Raw genomic sequence first — 23,496 nt, 5'->3', positions numbered from 1 at the left:
CCATCTCGACTTGTCTGTCTTTCTCCCACCTATCCGCTCCACCCACCTCACTAACCAACCCCCACCACTACTCCCTACCGACTGACCTCATCCCCATCTCCTTGACCTGTCCATCTTCCCTCCCACCTACCCATCCCTCCCTCTTAACTGACCAACCCCCATCCTACCTACACTCACCTTTACCAGCTTCATCCCTATCTCCTTGACTTGTCTGTCTTCTCTCCGCCTTTTTTTAATCCCCTATCCACCTTCTATCATTGCCTCCCCTCCTCTCTGTTTATTTCAGAACCCCCTTCCCTCCCAATTTCTGAAGAAGGGTCCAGACCCAAAACATCAGCTTTCCTGCTCCTCCGATGCTGCCTGCCCTGCTGTGTCCATCCAGCTCTACTCCTTGTTATCTCAGACTCCAGCATCAGCAGTTCCTATTATCTCTGGTTGGTAAAGGTATCTATGACAAATTTTGGATTGTTTACACATAGTAACTGAAGTGTTCAGTAGTGTTAACTGCTCCTTAAAATAACTGGAATTCTTGTTGATACATCAATTAGTGTAATATCTGAGCAGGAGCATAATAATATACACTCCTTGGTGTTTTGGTCAGATTTCCTTTTCTTATATAGATGCATATTACAAAATGTTCACAACCTGTGAGCTAAAACTTCTTTTTCAAATGACTTGTGTTGCTGTAGTACTATTCATAAACTCAACACATCTCTTACAACCAAGCAATTGGAAGGGGACGAATATCCTGGTGGGGAGATTTGCTTGTGCCAGTTGGGAGGCTTTAAACCAGTGGGATGGGGGGGGAGTGGAGAATGCACAAAGAAATAGTGAGAAAAGAGGTAAATTTGAGGATTGTACAGTTGAGAAGAGGAACATGTCGAATAGTCAAAACAAATAAGGAAGGGATGACCACCGTATTGGGCTTAAAGTATAGGTCCCCCAAATAGTCAGTTGGAAATCGAGAAACAAATTTGTAAGGAGATCTCAGATATCTGTAAGAATGATAAGTTTGAAATGGTAGGGGGCTTCTAACTTTCCAAACATATACTGGGACTGTCATCATGTTATGGAATTAGATGGAGAGGAATTTGTTAAGTGGATACATTTTTTTTTAATGGTGGATGTGCCTGCTAGAGAAAGAACAGAACTACACCTTCTCTTGGGAAATAAGGCAGGGCAAGTAACTGAGGTGTCAATGCGGGAGCACTTTGGGGCTAGTGATCATAATTCTACTTGTTTTAAAATAGCTATGGAAAAGAATAGACCTGATCTAAAAGTTAAAGTTCTAAATTGGAGTGAGAGCAACTTTGACAAGTTGATTGAGGAAGGCTGTTTGCATGTAAAGGGACAGTTGGAAAGGGGGATGTCTTCAAAAATGAGATAATGAGAGTCCAGAGACAGCGTGCTCCTGTTAGTGTTGGTGGAAGGCTGGTAGGTGTAGGGAATGCTAGAAGAGAGACATTGAAGCTCTGGTCAAGAAAAGGAGGGAAACATGCAGCAGATATAGACAGTTGGAGTTGAATGAATTCTGGGAGGAGTATAAACATGGTGGGAATGTACTCGAGGAAATCTGGAGGGCAAACATGGGATATGGATGGTACTGGCAAATAGGACTAAGGAGAATCCAACAAGATTCAACAAATATATTAAGGAGAAACTAGTAACTAGGAAGAGAATAGGGGCCCTTTAAGGTCAACAAGACCGCCTTACGTGTGGAACTACAGGAGATGAGTGAGATACTATACAAATATTTTGTGTCAGTATTTACGGTAGAGATGGATGTGGAAGCTAGAGAACTTGGAGAAATAAATATTCATATTTTGCAAAGTTTCCATATTATAGAGGAGGAGGTGTTGGACATCTTAAAATGTGTGAAGTTAGATAAATCTCTGGGACCTGATCAGGTGTATCCAAAAAACTTTGTGGGAAGCTAGGGAAATGATTTCTGGTCCCCTTGCTGAGATATTTGTATCATCGATAGCTACAATTGAGGTGATTGAAGACTGAAGGGTGGTGAATGTCGTGCTGTTATTTAAGAAAGGTGGTAAGTAAAGGCCAGGGAACTATAGACAGGGTGAGCCTTACATCAGTGGTGAGTATATTATTGGAAGCGATTCTGAGGGACAGGATTTACTTGTATTTAGAAAAGTAAGGATTGATCAGGGATAAGCAACATGACTTTGTGCTTGGGAAATCATATGTTTCTAATTTGATTGAGTTTTTTTAAGAACTGACAAAGAAGATTGATGATGGCTGAGTGGTGGATGCCTTCTATATGAGCTTCAGTAAGGCTTTCAACAAGGTTCCACATGGTAGGCTGGTTAGCAAAGTTAGATCACATGGAATCCAGGGAGAGCTAGGAGGTCTTTGACCAGCGATGTGCCACAAGGATCAGTGCTGGGTCCACTGTTTTTTTTTGTCATTTATATTAATGATTTGGATGTGAATATAGGAGGAGTAGTTCGTAAGTTTGCAGATGGCATCAAAATTGGTGGTATAGTGGACAGTGAAGGTGGTTATCTCAGAGTACAATAAGACCTTGTTGCATTCTGGTGAGGCAAATTAATTCAAGATTTATACCCTTATTGGTAGGGTTCGAGGAAGTGTTGCAAACCAAAGAGACATTGGAGTGCAGGTTCATAGTTTCTTGAAGGTGGAGTCACAGGTTGACAGAATAGTGGAGAAGGTATTTGGTATGCTTGCCTTTATTGGTCAGTGCATTCAGTATTGGAGTTCGAATGTCAGGTTGCCGCTATACAGAAGAGTTAGGCGACTTCTGGAATAAGGCATTCAATTCTGGTCTCCCTGCTATAGAGAGATGTTGTGTAACCTGAAAAGGTTCAGAAAAGATTATAAAGGATGTTGCTGGGGTTGGAAGGTTTGAATTGTAGGGACAGTTTGATTAGGCTATCTTCCCAGTGCATCAGAGGCTGAGGGGTGGCTTCATAGAGGTTTATACAATCATAAGGGGCATGATTTGGATGAATAGCTAGGGCTTTTTTCCCAGGTTAGGAGAGTACAAAACTAAAGGGCATAGGTTTAATGTGAGAGGGGAAAGATTTGAAAGGGACCTCAGGGGCAACTTTTTCTCACAGAAGGTGGTAGATGTGTGGAATAAGCTGCCAGAGGCAGTGGTGGAGGCTGGTTCAATTATGACATTTAAAAGGCATGTGGATGGGTATATGAATAGAAAAGGTTTGGAGGGATGTAGGCCAAATGCTGGAAAGTAGGACTAGATTAATTTAGGATATCTGGTCAGCATGGACAAAGATAATGGGAACTGCAGATGCTGGAGAATTCCAAGATAATAAAATGTGAGGCTGGATGAACACAGCAGGCCAAGCAGCATCTCAGGAGCACAAAAGCTGACGTTTCGGGCCTAGACCCTTCCTCAGAGAGGGGGATGGAGAGAGGGAACTGGAATAAATAGGGAGAGAGGGGGAGGCGTACCGAAGATGGAGAGTAAAGAAGATAGGTGGAGAGAGTATAGGTGGGGAGGTAGGGAGGGGATAGGTCAGTCCAGGGAAGACGGACAGGTCAAGGAGGTGGGATGAGGTTAGTAGGTAGATGGGGGTGCGGCTTGGGGTGGGAGGAAGGGATGGGTGAGAGGAAGAACCGGTTAGGGAGGCAGAGACAGGTTGGACTGGTTTTGGGATGCAGTGGGTGGGGGGGAAGAGCTGGGCTGGTTGTGTGGTGCAGTGGGGGGAGGGGACGAACTGGGCTGGTTTAGGGATGCAGTAGGGGAAGGGGAGATTTTGAAACTGGTGAAGTCCACATTGATACCATTAGGCTGCAGGGTTCCCAGGCGGAATATGAGTTGCTGTTCTTGCAGCCTTCGGGTGGCATCATTGTGGCAGTGCAGGAGGCCCATGATGGACATGTCATCTAGAGAATGGGAGGGGGAGTGGAAATGGTTTGCGACTGGGAGGTGCAGTTGTTTGTTGCGAACTGAGCGGAGGTGTTCTGCAAAGCGGTCTCCAAGCCTCCGCTTGGTTTCCCCAATGTAGAGGAAGCCGCACCGGGTACAGTGGATGCAGTATACCACATTGGCAGATGTGCAGGTGAACCTCTGCTTAATGTGGAATGTCATCTTGGGGCCTGGGATAGGGGTGAGGGAGGAGGTGTGGGGGCAAGTGTAGCATTTCCTGCGGTTGCAGGGGAAGGTGCCGGGTGTGGTGGGGTTGGAGGGCAGTGTGGAGCGAACAAGGGAGTCACGGAGAGAGTGGTCTCTCCGGAAAGCAGACAGGGGTGGGGATGGAAAAATGTCTTGGGTGGTGGGGTCGGATTGTAAATGGCGAAAGTATACAACGCATCATCCTCCGACACTTTCGCCATTGACAATCCGACCCCACCACCCAAGACATTTTTCCATCCCCACCCTTGTCTGCTTTCCGGAGAGACCACTCTCTCCATGACTCCCTTGTTCGCTCCACGCTGCCCTCCAACCCCACCACACTCGGCACCTTCCCCTGCAGCAGCAGGAAATGCTACACTTGCCCCCACACCTCCTTCCTCACCCCTATCCCAGGCCCCAAGATGACATTCCACATTAAACAGAGGTTCACCTGCACATCTGCCAATGTGGTATACTGCATCCACTGTACCCGGTGCGGCTTCCTCTACATTGGGGAAACCAAGCGGAGGCTTGGAGACCGCTTTGCAGAACACCTCCGCTCAGTTCGCAACAAACAACTGCACCTCCCAGTCGCAAACCATTTCCACACTCCCTCCCATTCTCTTGATGACATGTCCATCATGGGCCTCCTGCACTGCCACAATGAGGCCACCCGAAGGCTGCAGGAACAGCAACTTATATTCCGCCTGGGAACCCTGCAGCCTAATGGTATCAATGTGGACTTCACCAGTTTCAAAATCTCCCCTTCCCCTACTGCATCCCTAAACCAGCCCAGTTCGTCCCCTCCCCCCACTGCACCACACAACCAGCCCAGCTCTTCCCCCCCATCCACTGCATCCCAAAACCAGTCCAACCTGTCTCTGCCTCCCTAACCGGTTCTTCCTCTCACCCATCCCTTCCTCCCACCCCAAGCCGCACCCCCATCTACCTACTAACCTCATCCCACCTCCTTGACCTGTCCGTCTTCCCTGGACTGACCTATCCCCTCCCTACCTCCCCACCTATACTCTCTCCACCTATCTTCTTTACTCTCCATCTTCGGTCCGCCTCCCCCTCTCTTCCTATTTATTCCAGTTCCCTCTCCCCATCCCCCTCTCTGATGAAGGGTCTAGGCCCGAAACGTCAGCTTTTGTGCTCCTGAGATGCTGCTTGGCCTGCTGTGTTCATCCAGCCTCACATTTTATTAGCATGGACAAAGGGTCTGTTTCTCTGCTGTACAACTCTATGCTTCATTGATGCTAAACACTTTTTCAAGTACAGACTGTTTCTGTTGTAATCTAAAAAATGTGACAGCCAATTCACAAGCCAGTAAGCTCCTACAAGCAATTGTATGCCAATGACGAGAAAATCTATTCCAGTAATGTTAGTTCAGAGAAAACATCTGGCTGCCAGAAGTTTGTTGTTTGCAGTAACAGCAATATTTACACAGCCAGCAAATTCTTTCTAAAGTGAAGTGTTTTGTGATATCCTGAGGATGTGAAAGATGCCATATGAATGCAATTTTTAATGCTCATTTATTGTTCTGATCAATAACTATTGTCACAATGTAAGTTTGTTGTTTTAAATGAGGTGCAAGTACTGTTTGCATGAACATTTTAATCCAGAAGAGCAGGCAGATCAAAGGAGATAATGCTCTCATATTGTTGGTTTCTCCAGCTCATGATACCTTTACTAATGACTTTAATGTAGATAGAACACAATAAACTCAAAGTGGCAGAAAAGATAACTGCATACAATCTTTCAGCAGCAAATTAAACATTTCTCAGGATGTGAAAATAATTTATTTGCAAGAAGATTCAAATTAATATTTTCAGATCAGTAAAATACAATGTACAATGGCAAATTCTGAGATAGGTTGGTAATAAATAGCAATGACTGTATCTATGTGTGTGACTAATGATTCTGTCACTGCTGTATCCTGGTGCCTGTCATCAACACAAGTTCATTTGCTTGCCGAATTCATTAAATTTCATCTGCACCGCTGCCTTGTGTCCCAACAAGGTCAAGTCATTGTTGGGACAAGGTAAGAATGCATTGCGACAGTGGTTGGTAGTTATAAACCATATACCCAGCACACTGTATCGTACCTAGCTCGGTACATTACTGTGTATTGCTGTCCTTCAAACGATGATCACAAATGAGCTAGTAATGTATTTTTTACTTTAAATTCTTCTGTGCGAAATACAAATCATTTAGCACATTTTATGGATACTTTTTTTTTAAAAAAATGACCTGACACTGTGCCTTTTTGCTTATAGGCTGGGGTTTGATACAGCGCTGGAGGACTGGACATTGCTCCACTGTCGGGGAACAGTGGTTAGTACTGCACTTAAATCAGGTCTGGTGCAGGTCAGCAGTGTTGCTAGGCCAGGAGCCCTGGCTCGGGCCAGCTAATGCATTCCAAAGCCTACCCTTGAAAGACCAGCCACTTTATTGCATGCATTCTCTATTCTCCACTCCTTCAGTTCCTCAGAGCTGAATTAGTTGTGCTGAGAATTGTTACCCATTAGAAATTCATCTCAGGCCATATGAAGTCACTTCACAGATCAAGTTGTCACTAATGAGAGTTATGATACAGAATAGGGAGGAAGAAAATGGACCACAGTTGCTGTGCATTTTTAATAATAATTTTCTTTGCATTCTAAAGAGTAGCATCCATGTATTTATTAAAATGATTTTTTTTCTATGTTTGCACATTATGACAGATTCATAGCAATTCTACTCTGTAAACACCATTTTTCTCAATAGTAAGCAAGGATTATCTCAAATATATTTAGTCATCTGCTGGTGGAAGTATTCGAATACAGGTGCAGAAAAGAAATTCAGCCCCCGTTATTTGGACGACACATCCAAACCCTCATCCCTGCTCTAAATCATCATCTGATTTGAGTGGTTGAGATAAACCTGTGTTTGAATATGATCCCCAGATTGGTGGTACAGAACACAGTCTTAATAGTGCTTGGGTTAGTCACTCTAATTTACTTGGAAAAGATTGCTTTGCTGCATCTGGTCATACTGGAATAAAGGCACTAGCCGTTTCATATTACGAACTGAAATATTTTTTTTCGGATTTCCATGATTTTAGCTGAAAAGAACAAATTTACATCCCATGATCAACTCAGAGCAAAGAAGTTCCTCTGTACATTTATTGCAAGCAAATAATAAAGTATTTATTGTATATGCCCTACAGGGTGAATTTGATGTGACAACAAGAAAATTCTTTTGATGTAACTGGAAATTATGCTGTATCAACTCACAATTTCATTAAGTTTAACTGATGGAAAGAGCTTGTAGATGAAATATATATGAATCCCCTGATTGTGGGATGCTTTCTAATTGAAATGTAACAATATTTAATCCATGACATCAATACAATTAGACTTTTAATCAACACTGACATAAACAGTTGTTTTATTTTCTTATAATTTGAGATGTTTTGTTTATACCTTCAGAAAGATGGTCTGCTCTGATGTTGTTATTAGTGTTTACTTATTTGTAGATATGTATCTCCCAGCTGTATTTATTATTTATGTCAATGGCATGGCCTAATTATTCACCTTTTCATGACTCTTCTGTTCTTCCCTTTTATCTTACTGTCACTACATTATCCAAAACTGCAAATGTATCCTACTATATAGAAAGTGAACAAGTGCCCAGATATGGTAGTTGCACTAGCTCACCCTTATTTCCTTTACTTGATTAAACACTCTACTGTCCTGGGTGATGACTCCTGTATTTGTATACAATTTGCATGTAGAGTTGTGTAGAGTGTGCTGCAGGAAACCCAATATTATACAATATAAATTTGCTACAGATGCTGCTACTGAAATGCTATCATAACAGTGAAATATTACACTTCTCCATTTTATTTTGAATGCCAGGGCTGGCATGGTAGCTCAGTGGTTAGCCCTGCTGCCTCATAGCACCAGGGACCTGGGTTCAATTTTACCCTCAGGTGACTGTCTGTGTGGGTTTCGACCAGGTGCTCTGGTTTATTCCATGGTCCAAAGATGTACAGTCTGGGTAGATTGGCCATGCTAAATTGCCCATAGTGTTCAGGGATGTGTAAATTAGATGGGTTGTAGGGATGGGTTTGGACGGGATGCTGTGAGGGTCAGTGTGGACTTGTTGGGCCGAAAGGTCTGTTTCCACACTGTCAGGATTCTATGGTTGGTAGCTGTGCAGAACTGATGTAAAATATTTTTACATGATGAATTTCTCATTACTGAAGAAACATAACAATCAACGTTACATTTTAAGCACCAATATATTTAAAATAAAGAGTTCTAAACTGAGGGAATTTGCTGATGACGATGCCAGTCTTTTAGTCAGCCCCATGATACATTCAAGCCTAGCCTTCATTTTCCAGGGAATTTGCATGGTGGCTACAATGCTTTGTGTCACTTGGTGCAATAAAGGATGTTTTTCAAAGTTTGGGATTAATATTTGTGCTCTGTCAGCAATCAAACATTGCTGCTGACTTCACTGCAACAAATGTAAAATTGTTCAGAAGCCATAATTTATTATTTTGTGCATAATAAACTTCCATAAAAAAAACATAATTTGCATCACCTAGTGTTTACTTGACACATTAGTGAACAAAACCAATTCATATTTGCTTTATTGTTTAAAAAAAAAACTAGCAGTTTAACAGACGTATGGAAATCATAGTGCTCCAAATTATTTTTTCTTGCACAGGCATATCTTTACTTGTGATATTCAGAATAAGTGACAGAACTAGAAGGGTGAATTTGACAGTAAGGAGTGTACAGAGAAAGGAATTAGTAGCTTCCAGAGCCATTGGGACTAGATCGATTAATTGCTTTCACGATCCACCGAGAGTTAAGTAGGTTTATTGTAACATGTCAAATTCCATTATTTCTATTAATCCATTCAAAAATGAAATAAGGCTCAGAAAGTACCACAAGGGGGCTCTGCAATCTAGACAAGGTTCACGTTTTTCTCTTAAATGAAAAAGGGAAATTTATTGAGCTCATGACTAAATTGAGTAGTTAAAAGTTTTGTTAAATCAAAAAATAACTTCTGGCCTCTATCTTTATCTTGTGTACAACTATTTCAATGATCATTGCACATTCATGGAAGGAATAATGGCAATCCAAATACTGTCCACCAATCATATCATTTTAATCTCGATGATTGCTGTTGTAAGTGTAATTTCTAATGCTCTCACCCAACCCCTCACCACTCCAGCGAATAATATGAAAGAAAAACTAACACTTGTCTGGCACCGTTCCTTGCCTTGGGATCTCCCAAAGAAATTTATGCTAATTATTTTTTGAAGTGTGTACTCTATAACAATGCAGAAAATGCAGCAGCCAACTTGTGCACAGCTGGGTCATTCCAAGCAACAATGAGATAGTGGTCAAATAGTCTATTTTTTTAAAGATATTCAACCAGGGATAAATATCTGCCAAGATAGCACAAAGAGTGTCCATGCTCTTCTATAAAATGATACCCATTAAGGAATATTTTAGGAACTATGACGATGCAGACGGCCTTTCTTTAATATTTCATTGAAAGATGGCACCTCTGAAAGTACAGTTCATCCTCAGCGTGGCATGGGAGGGCCAGCTGAGAATTCGTCAAGTCTATGAAGTTGGACTATGAACACACAACCAGTACTGACTCTCAAGTGTGCTATTACTGAGATACTGTTTCTTAATATTAAGAACAAAGAAGAGGCTAAATATCAGCAAAACACCATGAATTAGTATTGTTTGAAAACATTGAATATTTGTATATTGTATAATCATCCCTCCTTTTTTCAATCAATGGGATTCAGAGTTTACATTACAGAGCATCAACCCCCTTGAGTTCTGTGCAGACAGTGCTGCTCAGAGGGAGCACACTTTTAATAAGCTCCCAGTAAAACATCCATCGCCAAGATTTTCTCATGTTGTGAAAGAGATGCCAGATCAAAATCTTGAACAGAGGATCAACCAACAATTTCCCATGAAACTAAATAAAACAAAAGGACACAGCACCCTTCGCTGTGTAGTAGCACACTGCCTCTGAATCAGAATGTTATGATTCAAGACCAGTCCATACACCTGAACATGTGCTTCGGCTGATGTTTACAGTGGTGCTATCTTCTGTCAGCCAAGTGGAATTAGCATATCCTAAACTTTCTACACAAGTTTTTTGTAGCCAGTCATTACCACATCCATTGGTTCTATTGCCAAGACCATCCAGCTAATAATGGGAGTATGCATGAACATTTTGCTTCTCTGTCTGTGGAAGTCACATTTCCATTGGTATTACCATATTATCCTTGGCAAATCCGGTGACGAACAAAGGGGAGCTACACACCAATGTCCTGGTACCATTGGTAGAGCAGGAAGCAAGTACCATTTGGCAGCAGAGTGTCACAAGGCAGGCAGAGTCCCACTCTACCTCTTAGCAATTAAAGGAAAATTGTGTGCCAGAAGGTTGGCCTTCCGTCCAAAATAAACATGCTGCTGGCTTTGCTGTGACACTGTACGGGTTTATTTGCTCAGTTGTCTGGATATCTGGTTTATGAAGCACAATAAGACCAACAGTGTGGTTTCAATAATCACTCCTGCTGAGTTTACCATGAAGTATTCTCTTTCTCAGCCTCTCTCTCCTTACACGAGGTGTGGTGACCCTCAGGTTAAACCACCACTAGTTTTCTCTCCCTAATGACAGAGCAGCCCTATGATCTGGTGGGATGTACAGTGACTTTTACTGTACCTCACCAGCACTTTTAGGGCCTTAATCAGCTTCATTGCTTATACTAGGTCATTGTTGCAGGAATTATGTGTTCTACAAATGGATCGAGAGACTGGTGTAACCTTATCAGGGTCAAATGGTTTATAGATCATTATTACAAGGACATCAGATTTGTTTACGCTTTCTCGTGCGTCCAAAGGAAAGGTATTACTCTCAGTCAGTCTTTTGCAACACAATCACATGCTGTCATGAATATTTCATTAAAAACAGGAAACAATGTTTTTTCCTCATATTTATTTTTAACTGAAGCGCATATTTGGCTGCTCAGTATAGGACATCACCAACCTTTCATATCTACCAATGCAGAAGGCTGAGAGTTAGAATGGAAGCCAGAGATTGGTGGAATTCCATCAGGTTCAGTGATGGGACCACAACTATTCCCATCACACATTAATGATCTCGATGAAGGAGCTGAGCCATTGTTACTAAGTTTGCAGACGACTCAAAGATCGATGGAGACTCAGGTAGTGTTGGGGAAGCAAGGAGGCTGCAGAAGGGTTTAGACAGGGTAGGAGAGTGAGCTCAGAAGTGGCATGTGGAATATAATGTATGAAAGTGTGAGGTTCTGTACTTTGGTCAAAAAAAGAGAGGCACATTTTTCTAAATGGGGAAAGGCTTTGGAAATCTGAAGCACAAAGGGACTTGGGAGTGCAAGATCTGGATTTTCTTAAAGTAAACACAAAGGTTCAGTTGGCAGTTAGGAAGACAAATGCAATGTTAGCATTTATTTCAAGAGGGAGAGAATACAAGAGCAGGGACGTACTGCTGGGGCCAAATAAGGCTATGGTCAGACCACCTTTGGAATATTGTGAGCAGTTTTGGGCCCAGTATTTAAGAAAGAATGTGTTGGCCTTGGAGGGACTCCAGAGGAGGTTTAAAAGAATTATCCCGGGAATGAAGGACTTGTCATACGAGGAGCAGTCGAGGACTCTGTATCTGTATTCAATGGAAATAACAAGACTGAGGGGTAGTCTCATTGAAACTTACAGAATACTTAGAGGTCTCGAGAGGGTTGACATGGAGAAGATGTTTCCACTCGTAGGTGAACAAGAATCAGGGGCAGAATCTCAGAATGAAGGGTCAACCCTTTAGAACTGAGATGAGGAGGAATTTCGATGGAAATTATTGCCTCAGAAGGCTGCAGAGGCCAAGTCATTGAGTATATTTAAGACAAAGATTGACAAGTTCTTGATTAGTAGCGATTAAAGGTTATGAGAGAAGGCAGAAGAATGAAGTTGAGAAACACATCAAGCATGATCAAATGGATGTAAAGACTCAATAGTCAAATGGCCCAATTCTGCCGATATATCCTATAGTCAATTGCTCAAGCTATAAGTTAACATAATGCAATTGAAGCCTTCTTAAAAAATCAAACCACTGAAAGGTTTTTCAAAAAAGGATATTTATAAAACGGAAACTCTTTTATTTACATCCCCTATGTTAAATTTTTCAGAGATTTCATAATGTGAGTTCTTCCTTTTTTCTTTCTTAAAGTCTTTACACTAACACTCAAGTCAGACAGTAATGCATGCAGGATCTCTTGTGCTGGTTGATTATTTTAAGTAGCCCCTTGGTCTAGAAAAATGATTAAGATTTTATATGTTTCATTCGCACAAAGGAATTTTGAGTGATTTATTTAGAGATTCTGTAAACGCTTTATAGGTGTAGCTGAGTCACCAATGACCAGAATGCTTGTAAAAGGAAATTATTATTATTTAAATTCAAGTTTGTTTCACTTTTGAAGTAGAAAAGACCTTAATGCTTAGAACCAACTTAATTGCTACTATTCGGCACACCAGTATTCACCCTTGATATCATATGGTATTCAGTTGCTTCAGTGATATATTCACATAAAATTGACATGAACACATTCTGGGAACATTACATATTTTTTAATAAGTATGTTGCCTGGGTTTGATTCAGGTGCCTTTGAAATAAAACAACTGTATGGTACATGATGTTATTTTTGATCCACATTTGACATTTTTCTTCCATTACATGTGAACTGCATTGTTGCAGTCACAAAATGCTACTGCTTTGTCGTCAATGTGGCTTTTGAAAAAAAGAGAAAACAATTGTAATAAATAAATTTCTGGTGAAGCAATATAACCCTCAGCACTTCACCACATGGCATGATGAATTTGGAAAATATTTTTGACTCTTAATTCAATTGTTTCATTAACACACTTTTCTGTCTAACACTATTTATTCAGTTAGAATGATGGAATGGACTGGATCATTGGTTAACATTATAGGACTTTGTTTTTGGTGACAGTGGACTGTGGTTGTGTACTTGTCCATTCATTTTCTGTTATTGCTAAGACAGAAGATTGCAGTTTTGTGAAAACACTTAAACAATTACAGTCAGGAAATTTGAGATTTAGTTTCAGTGAGCATTTGAGGTTTGAATTTAAATCACTTGATTAGGAGCCAAAATACTAATAAATAAGAGACCTGAATCAATTGGTCAGAGAACATGAGTAACAATTCCATCAAGAACTTTGAGAATTTAAACGTAAACCTTAAAAATTCAGAAGTTAAATTTTGAAACTATAAAAGCTGATCCTAAAATCATCAGATTTGCTCACTTGTACTGTTTAGAGGTATAAAAACCTATTAATGCTTACATGATTTGACATTTATCTAACTTTAATCCCACACAAATATGGTTGACCCTTAAGCTCCTCCTGAAAGGGTCAACAAACCAAAAGAAACCTGATGGAGAATTTGCCTGTGCTTTAGGGATTGAAATGGTGCATGGCAGAATCCTCTTCAACTAACACCTGGAAACCAGTACGATTGTTGGCAGACATGTCGCAGCAGTCACAGAGCAGCCTGGTACAGTCGTACTTATACATTTATACTTAAGTACCAGCATCTTCCATGACCATCCTTGAGTATATACTGTCCCACCATTGGAATACACTTAGTTGGAGCTGGAAACAGCTCTGAGAGCCTTTATCATTGATTATAATCTCAATGAATTCTCACAGCTTCAGAATTAGCACTACAATCACTGACTCCCAGCCACTCCATTGTTGTTCTTAACATGAACATGGAAGTATATTCAAATCAGCGATGGACGCATTTTAATCAGTAAGGAAATTGAGGGCTATGGTGAAAAGGCGGGAAAGTGGACTTGAAGGTTATTTGGCCAGCTGTCATCTTATTGTATGGTGGCGCAGACTAAATTAGCTGACTAGCCTTTTTTCTGCTCCTATGTCATGTAGTCTTAAGAGTACACGTTCAGATGTGTGCTTAACATTACAATGACAAATCTCAAACAGTGAACAATTTCCTCCTTGTTGGGGCTCAAAACACTATTTCCTAATTTGAGATAATGTGAAGGCTAGCTTTCAATACAACTGACATTGGTTACCTGGAGATGTCCAGTTGTAAGTAAAACAGGTGAGAGACATGAGGTTGACAAGATTTACTTTGAACTTTACACAACTATCTCTGTTTCCAGTTATTATTGCATGTTCTGATGTCAGCAGTGGAGATTTTAGTTGACTGCTGTGCTGTTCTTACTATTTACTATTTTGGGTTATTTTTAAATATGTGTTACAGTTTTCTACCAGTTTTCAGTGATAGATAATGCTGATCTTATTTAAAAACTTATTTAATAATTTGGAACTTTGAGGAATCTCTTGCCTACCTATGAGAATGCGCAGTTAGTTAGGCAATAAAGATAATAAGTGTAAAGCATAGTTTTCACACTTTTTTTATTGACTTTCAGGTCTCCTGACAAATGCATCAACAAAGAATCCTTGCAGGAGCAGCTTAGAACTCTGTGTGAGCTACTTATATGAATCAAATTCTACTGCTGCGGACTACCATCTGTTGTATGTTATTTGTTCAACTCTCTCTTTCTCTACACTGATGAAAACAGCATATTCTCACCTAACTCTTGAGCTAAAGTTTCACTTATTCTGTTGTTAGGACAACTGGGGCAGTAAATATAGAATACTGAGCTACGCTTGGACAGAAGCAATATTGACAATGTTTGACCCTTCTCATCACTACTTTTCAACTAATGTTGGATTGCTGTTATCCAGTTGATGTTTCTGCTCAGAAAGCCTGTTACAGAAGACTGAATTGATTTTATCAGCCCCTAACAGGCAGCGAATCTTTGCCTCAGGTGGGACACTAAAGAGTTACTGAAGGCTCCATAGTAAAGACACTGTGCTATTATTTGTGTAACTCTCTCTGACATCTATACATCTATTTCCTCATCTTTACCTGTTTGCAAAACAATAGACCAAAGAACAAAAGGAGAACGTTAAAATGGACACTATTTCATTGTGAATGAGCTTTACTGATTTCAATTGTAATGGGCTCCTGAAGGATTTGGTTTCAGCTTTTCATAGTGCTGAAATAAATCATTACTGGCTTGGGTAGAGTCTTTGTTGAAAAAAAATAGAGGGACTCCTGATGTTGGGAAAGTTGATCAGATGTAAGATGTCTAAAGGTTCTAATGGAGCATGGAAACAGAATAATAGTCTATGTCCCATCACAAAAGAGACACATATGAACACTCACGCTGGGAGGACATCTTAGTCTCCTGTTTAGTTTGGCTGACTTCTTTCTCATTCTTAAGTTACATTGTATTTTCAACCAGAGAAAAAAAAGAACTAAATGTGAAACATTTGCAGCTCGTGTTTCCTTTCCCAGCATAAAAGTAGCTACTGTCAAACAGCATTTGCAATGAGCATGTCTGGCTACCTGCAGCCTGTGTCACAATTCAATCAACCATCTACCACACACACACACACACACACACACACACACACGCACAGAGACACAAATCAAATTAGATGAGAAAGTAACATTTGTTGAAAACAGGATCATTAAATGTATTTTGAGAAACCTAAAGTTATATATTTAACAGTTTTTATATGTTGTATCTTTGTAGAAAATCTTATTTAACAAATAATGTGGCCATACTATGCCAGCCACAAAAGTGGTCAAGAGTTGTGTTTTAACTTCTGGTATCTGTCAAAGAGATGATTGGTGTATGTTTCTTTCCTTGGAGCATTCTGGATATGAAAACTGGCCACAAAGAACTCTGTAGAAAAAAAAATGTTGTTCATACATCAATACATTCAACCATTGCACTGTAGGAAGACAGTTTATTTCTTTTCTGTAATGGTATAATAGAGTGGAAAACATTTTAAACTTTTGATATCAATACCTTGTTTTTACTTTCCCCTTTCTATTTATTTTCTTGTTGTCACCTACTGCTAAATGGAATAATTGAGATTGCCTGGATTTACGCAATGAGGGATTTCACTGGAGTCTTATTGCAAAATAATAGTTAAAGACCAATTGTTATCCGGTTGCCACAGACAAATACCTGTTTTCCCTGAAATGTTTAACAGGAGACTTCCTTTCTGAAGCTAAATGTGAGCTGCTATGTGACAAGGATTAAACATCCAAGGGCTGTATATTGTTTGTTCAGTTCCACATGACGATATTCTCTTGCAACCACCTTTAGTTGTGATCCCTGATTTGAAAGTTCATCCATTGTGTTCATTGCAGTGCTATCAGAGGATGACAGTGTCACTTCACAGTTACTTTTGTAGACCACAGAAGCACATACTTAGGTTGCTTGTTCTTTTACACTTTTAGCAGATTTCTTTAAATCCTTATCTTATGATCTTCAATGAAACAGTTTGTTTTTTGCCTTGTTTTTAATGTAGGGAACAAAAATAAATCTGAACATGAAACCAAAGCTCAAATTTTCAAGCACTCTGCCTTCTCCTTGACCTAACAAGGAAAGAATATGGAGAGATCTGTTTTGGAACTCATGACTGTGATTTCACTAAATGTACAACTGTGAGTTTGCAGTCAGTAAGATAATCATTCAGACCCTTGGAGTAATCTTTCTGGAGCAGTAAGTCTAAGTTGACTGTGCTGTGAAAGATGGTCCTCCCCTAAAGTTAACTTTGCCTTGGATGTTTTTGCATATTTTGTGATAAAATCACTCTCCCTGCAACCTTGTAATCTAATTTGTTTTTTCTTATGTGTGGCTAGAGTAAAATAAATAAGGTGTGAGCAGAAGTAATGAATGAGGCAAAATGCATTCTGAAAATGAATATCCATTTGGATCTGAGAAATCTATTTAATCCTATCAATGAATACGTAACCCCTCCTTCCTCCAATACGTATGGACATCTCCCTAGACATGTATAACATGCTCCTGCCTAGGCATTTGTGTATTTTTATTATCATTAGACATTTTAAATTAAACCCACTCTTTTGCATTACACTATGCTTCATGCAACACTTCTTTTCATGAACACACTCTATGTTAGCTCTGAGTTGTCTTGGTGGGAAACACTTTGGAAAAATATGGGTACAAACTGCTACCAGGCAATTTTTTGACTTCTGAAACTTATACATGAGTTCAGAGGAAGGCTTGAGTTTTAACCTCAGGAGAACTTGTATTTTGCCCTCCTGGCAGTCAGTTCATCTTTAAACCATCATGTACCTCTATGGCACAATATTCCCCTCTCTGGAGGAGGTGAGGAAGGTTGCGAGAAGAGCAAACAATTGGAGGAATTGACCCTGGAGAAGTGCTCAATGCCTTCTCACAATCTTAGCAAGGGGCTGCAGTCTGGAAATTGAGCTAGACCATTCAGGAGGGATGTTAGAAAGCAAGTCTACACACACAGGTAGGTGTTTGGAACACAAATGGCAGTGGATGTAGGATCAGTTGTCAATTTAAATGTGAGATAGATAATTTTTTTAATAAACAAAGGTGCTAAGGGATATCGGCCAAAGGCAGATACATAGAGTTAGGCCACAGACCATCCATGAACTCATTGAATAGTGGAACAGGATCAAGGGGCTGCATGACCTTCTCTTGTTCCTAATTAAGCGCTTGATGAAAATGTCCACTCCAGACATTAACTCATCACCATCCCACGTACCTGTGATTATCTTCACAGCAGGAGGAGTCGTGTGGTGTGCCTGCCTCTGGACTACAACTCCCACCTTCTCTAGAGGTATGCCTTAACAAGTCTGAACAAACTGATTAAAAATAGTTTCCTTCAAGGCAAAAAAATGGAAGAGCAGTGGCAGACTGCCTCTGCAAGCACCAACCTAGCAGAAAAATTCAACTAGGATTGGCCATTGAAAGCTGCTGCCCTCCTCTTGCTATTAACTCCTCTTTCCGCAAGACCACAACACCCACAAGACTCAAAAGAAAAGGATATATTCTCGCCTGTGATGGTCTGTCGAATTCATCCCAACAACCAATTCCTTCCGGCAATGTGGAATCTCAGTACTGAAACATGCAATTTGTCAAGAAGCTGATCGGAGCTTGATCCAGTGAGTTTTCTCATTTATGAACCTAGAGAATCAGTCCACTTGGGATGCAAATTGGAAAATCTTGGTGTATGTATTTCAAAAGCATTTCCTTTCCTTAACAATTTACAGAATCCTATCACATAAAATAATAAAATACTGCTGTTCAGTAATTGCATAGCATTACATTCTAATTCTTGAGCCCAAATAAATTGTAATTTTCACTTTACATCATTGTGAATTACAGGTAATTGCCTGCAATTAAATACAGTATTTTGTGTGTTTAAATTACTCAGTATTTTAGGTAATCTATACTGACCACACAATATATGTCGCTGGAAAGGAGAGGCTAAATTGGAAGTAGTTTGCAAGTTGTTGAAGATATTTTTTTTTTCAAACTCATGTCTTTTTAAAATACATAGTGCTTGGGAAAAATAAAAGATTTTCTCTTCATTTAGAAATCACTGTGAGCTTTGATTTTTCATGGTTTAAGATTTTTACTTTTAAAGGAATCTCTAAATCCCATGGATGAAACAATCTTCCAGACTATTACTGAATAAATGGAACTCTTCAGTCACTGCTAATTAATATTATACCATATCAACTGATTTTCCAGGATTTCTGTACTTTTCTGATGAATTGATGGGGGTTGCTTGGATTTTACATGAAAGAAACGTCTTCCTTGTATCTCAGGCTATTGGCTTTCCAAATCTTTTAACCTGTCACAAAACCACAGGATGGCCAGGAATGGTACTTCTCTCTGCAAAGATATGTATCATATGATCAATTTTTTTAGTGAACCATTCGAAGGTGTTTTGTTATTCTTATCATTTCTAACATCTCTTTCACATACTTTCACCAGCTTGAACATTGGGCCTCTTGGCCAAGTGGCTTAGCTGAAGCATGAATCTATGGTTTTTCACAATGTACCTAGTATTTCACATACTATTCCTATTATATCTCATATGAGTGTGGAATACTGAAAATGCTAGAAGCATCTATTTCAAGCTAAAATAATTTAAGTACTTTTCCTTTTATTTGTAAAACCATTTATAAAAGTCAAGGTATTACTCAAACTATAAAAGAACATAATAAATGGCCATAAAAATTCTAAGCATAATTTTTCCTTGTCAAGCCTTAAATTTTCAGTTCCAGCTGTCAAATATGTCTACAATGCCCAGCAATTACTTTCAGCTTCAGTTGTGAGAGTAGGCTTAGTTTTGCTAAGTTTGCTTCCTTCTGACATATTCTAACTGCAAAAACTCGAGAACTGTGATCTCACCACCTCCTCTGAAATATTCACTGTTGGGATTAAAGCAAAGTTAACAAAGTAAGAACTCAGTTCTGGTTTACTGAAAAGTTAAAAGCAAAGCAGAAATGACATACAAAAGTATAACTGAAACATAAGTGATTCCCAGTTGTCAGACAACATTGTACACCAACGATTAGCCAATGTCTTCAGAATGAAACTGATGAAACAAGGCAGAAAATATGTGTTTCTTTTTTTGAAAAATAATAAACTCCAGTAATTCCTCAGTTAGTTATTAGTCTTAATAAAGTAAGATGAATAACATTTCCAAGGTTTGAAACTTAAAAACAAAGGAATGACAAAAAATAAGCAATTTCATTTGGCAGCATTTTCAACAGAAATGATTATTAGATTGGAAATACTTTCCATCCCACCAAAAATATAAAGGAGAAACAGCCAGATTAAAAGTGTGTATACAATATATTGTGGCCGGTTTACTTAATGAGCTTTAAAATGGAAAGCAAAATACATTGCTGGATTTCTAGTAAAATGTTGAAAATATGAAGCATGTTATCTCTCAAGGAATTTGGGGCATTGCATTAGTACTGATATTTGCAGTCACATTGATAACTGAAAAATTAAGCATATAACCCTATTTGGGTGCATTCATGACCTTAGATATGCGTTATTCAATTTTTTTTTGTTTTATATTTTATTACCCCTAGTTTATCCAAAATGAATTAAACTTCATGCACTCGGTTAGGCATTGATTCTAGTTACTACAGGCATCTTCAGATGAAAAATTGTTGTCACCACTGAAGACTTTGAGGCAAGAGAGGCCCTGCGAGTTTCGCTGAGGATAGCAATCACTAAAGAATCAGAAGTGGCCAAGTTGGAGTCTTGAGTTGAAACATCAATTTTTCTCATGTTTCAAGAAAGATGCCATCTTGGTAAAGGAAGGTTGAGTGAGTGCTAGGAATTACCTCCAGGGGATTGTTAAAGCTCTGATTGATAATTAAATGATCTGTTATTACTCATTAAAGAGTTTTTAGTCAACAATTTCACCTAACAGTGGTCAGTTGAACACGAGTGAAACAAGTCATTGCAGAGGATTTCAAGCTTGATTTGAAGTTATTCTCAGGGTTCACATATCAATCACTGTTGAAAGCTTGAATAGGAGTATATGGATACATTCTGTCAATACTTGAAAACACTATCAGCATTTACATGCAAATTCTACAAGAATTTCACCAAAAAGTGAATGAGTGCTGTGCTCCCCAGTCCTATGGAATTTGTATAGGAGTCAGCAGGAGGAATGGAGAACTTGGCCATGGGCACCATGTTGGGTCTACAGGAAGATGGGAGAAGAACATGAAACCAGGAAGAGCAGCATTATCTGCTGCAGGAAAGAGGGGCATGAAATGTGCTCCTATCCCCACCTGCAGGAACATAACATCTTTCCTCCTCTGGGCTTTCTTCACTGAATGCCTTTTACAAGAATTCCAGTGTCACACATACCCTCATAATGTCTCCCTTAAACATTCCTGAATCGCTCCATTGCATGTCCGAAAATTGATTCAATACCTTTAGTTCAAGTAAATAAATGGACCCTTTAAAAATTGAAACTGTTGGCACTTAAAACCTTTTAACTATGTGAAAATAAATATTGTGAAATTCATTGTGGAGATTGGACGGCTTGTGATATCAATCCAGTTGAGGTTTAGCTTCAACAGAATATTAGAAGTCTGAGCTCTCAGTTAGGCCTTGTTATGAATTGTTGCCTCGCTCCAGCTCTCTTATCTCTGCTACTTTCACAATGTTTATTTCCAAAAAGTTACCTGGTTTCAAGTGGTCGCAGCTGCTGAAATCAAGGATCTGGATTCTTGACACTTCTGTTGCGTTGTAGTACCAAATACTATCTTTTAAACTTTGTAGAATGTTTACAATGAATGCCTGATCTATTAATACTCACTTTTACACATACTACTCTCATTGTAGGGTTAATTAATTCTGTATCATGTATAGTGGATGAACGGGTATGAAGGTTATTGGTGGGGGGAAGTATAACATGGAGAATGAAGGGCCTTGGGAGTGGGTGAAGGGTCTTTCCCCAGCATTGTGAGCTTGAGACTCTTTTAAATTTGCCTTTCAAGAGCTCTCTTCATGAAGACTTTTTCACAAAACCTCTGACGTGCGGTGTACCTTGATTATATAAAAAGCTGCTGCAACTCCTTAAATTGCAGAGGATGAAGCCTCTACACTGGAGCTAGAAAGTTTGTGCACCCATTCGTAACTAAACCAGCCAATACGCTTACATTTTACTAAATAAAAACCAAAAGAACTGCGGATGCTGTAAATCAGGAACAAAAACAAAGTTGCTGGAAAATCTCAGACTGCCTGGCAGCATTTGTGAAGGACAAAACAGAATTAACGTTTCAGGTTCAGTGACCCTTCCTCAGAACTGCAGTTCAGAACTTTCAGGACCCGAAACATTAACTCTCTTTTCTCCTTCACAGATGGTGCCAGACCTGCTGAGCTTTTTCCAGCAACTTTGTTTATGTCCCTTAAAATTTACCCCTGAAAACCAAAATGGTGTCAGGAATCTCACCTGTAATTTTTAAAGTATTCCTGAATCATCCAAAATACTTTAAGCTTTATTTAAGCAGCAAGCTTTTGTGAATTTAAAATGATGATCATTTATTTTCACACTCTCACCCTGAATTAAATGTGACATCTCCCTTATTCATTCACATGTACATTTCCATAAACACACAGATTAGATACAGGAGAAGATACTGATACAGCTTTTTACCATATCAGCCTCTGGTTTATTATCTGTGTTCACCCATGTGGTGGGTCTATTGTTTTGAGGGTGTTCTGATGCTTTAAAGTTAAAGTAAGGGTCATATAAGTTGAGCAAATCTCAGAAGGCTATGAGATTTCTTGTCAAATCTGTGAGGTTTGCTCTCTAATGGTTGTGGACTGATGGTGTCCTGAGGTTGGTTAACTTGAATTTGGAACAGATTGATAGAAGTTCTCATCTCTGTTGGAACCTCTGCTTTCCAAATACTGTTGCTAATTACCTTGGCTTATTGATGACTTGAAGCTAATTCATTGCCTGACTGTTAAACAACTGAATTATCAGTTTGATAAGTTTTCTGATATAAATGCCTGCAAAATAACTTCTGGCAGTTCTTAAAAAGCAGACACAAGCATAGCTCTTCACTAAATCACTTTTCATAAGTTCAATGTGCTTTCCAAATAAGCAGTTTTTATTTGGGGATTGCAACACCTTTGAGCTATCAAGCCTAGGAAGACAACAGAAGGTTCATAGTACCAATTCGCTCTTGTCTCCTGCCAACTGAGTTTGATCTACCTTTTGTTCAGAATGAGCCACAACACAGGCAGTTTGGAGATCCAGTGCTCTCTTTGGGCTGATCTAAGCTTAAATGAAGAGTTATGTGAATTTCCTAAATGGCCTCTGAATGTTCACATTTCATAACAGTCCATGTGAGATGTGGTACCTCAAATGCCAACAGTCTTAAGATTTTCAGAAGCCATTTTAATGGCTGATGTGTGTCCAGTTTTTAAAGTATAAATTAAAAGCTCATAAGATGATGTGTTTGTACTTGGCAAGACATAATTGTCCATTAATCCCAAAACTGTATGCTGAAACAGTTTTTCCCCCTTTTGTCTATTAATGGGATGAGGGTATCACTGGCTAGGCAGCATTTATTGCCCATCCCTAATTGCCCAGAATCAACCACATTGCTGTGGTTCTGAAGTCACATGTAGGTCAGACCAGGTAAGGATGGCAGATTCCCTTCGCTACTGGCAGTTTGTTTACTCTTTCCTTTTCCAACAATGGATTCATAGTCATCATTAGATTCTTAATTCCACATTTTCATTGAATTAAAATCCTATTATCTGCCAATGGCAGCATTTGAATCCAGGTCCCCTGAACATTATCTGGGTCTCTAGATTGACAGTCCAGTGATAATACCACTAGGCCATCCCCAATGTCTTA

The 23,496-nt window shown here is 39.5% G+C and overlaps 1 protein-coding gene across 4 annotated transcripts in view; it reads left to right on the top strand.

Annotated features, from left to right (window-relative positions):
• tafa5a (TAFA chemokine like family member 5a) overlaps positions 1–18,638 on the top strand; it is a 579,339-nt gene extending 560,701 nt beyond the window's left edge. For 3 of the 4 annotated variants that reach the window (XR_007249806.2, XM_048554490.2, XM_048554488.2), the window contains one exon: positions 14,649–18,638. Coding sequence is in view for 2 of the 4 variants with exons in the window: in XM_048554490.2 (XP_048410447.1) it covers positions 14,649–14,657 (9 nt within the window). In the remaining 2 variants the exon portion in view is untranslated. Of the gene's footprint in view, positions 1–6,396; positions 6,455–14,648 lie in introns of all 4 variants that reach the window. The other variant, XM_048554489.2, reaches the window with a different exon arrangement.
• Positions 18,639–23,496: the final 4,858 nt, after the last annotated feature.

This window comes from Stegostoma tigrinum, chromosome 25, assembly GCF_030684315.1.
Source record: "Stegostoma tigrinum isolate sSteTig4 chromosome 25, sSteTig4.hap1, whole genome shotgun sequence".
NCBI classification, from domain to species: Eukaryota; Metazoa; Chordata; class Chondrichthyes; order Orectolobiformes; family Stegostomatidae; genus Stegostoma; species Stegostoma tigrinum.
The sequence above is the reverse complement of the archived record's forward strand: the minus strand, read 5'-3'. Positions and strand labels throughout refer to the sequence as shown.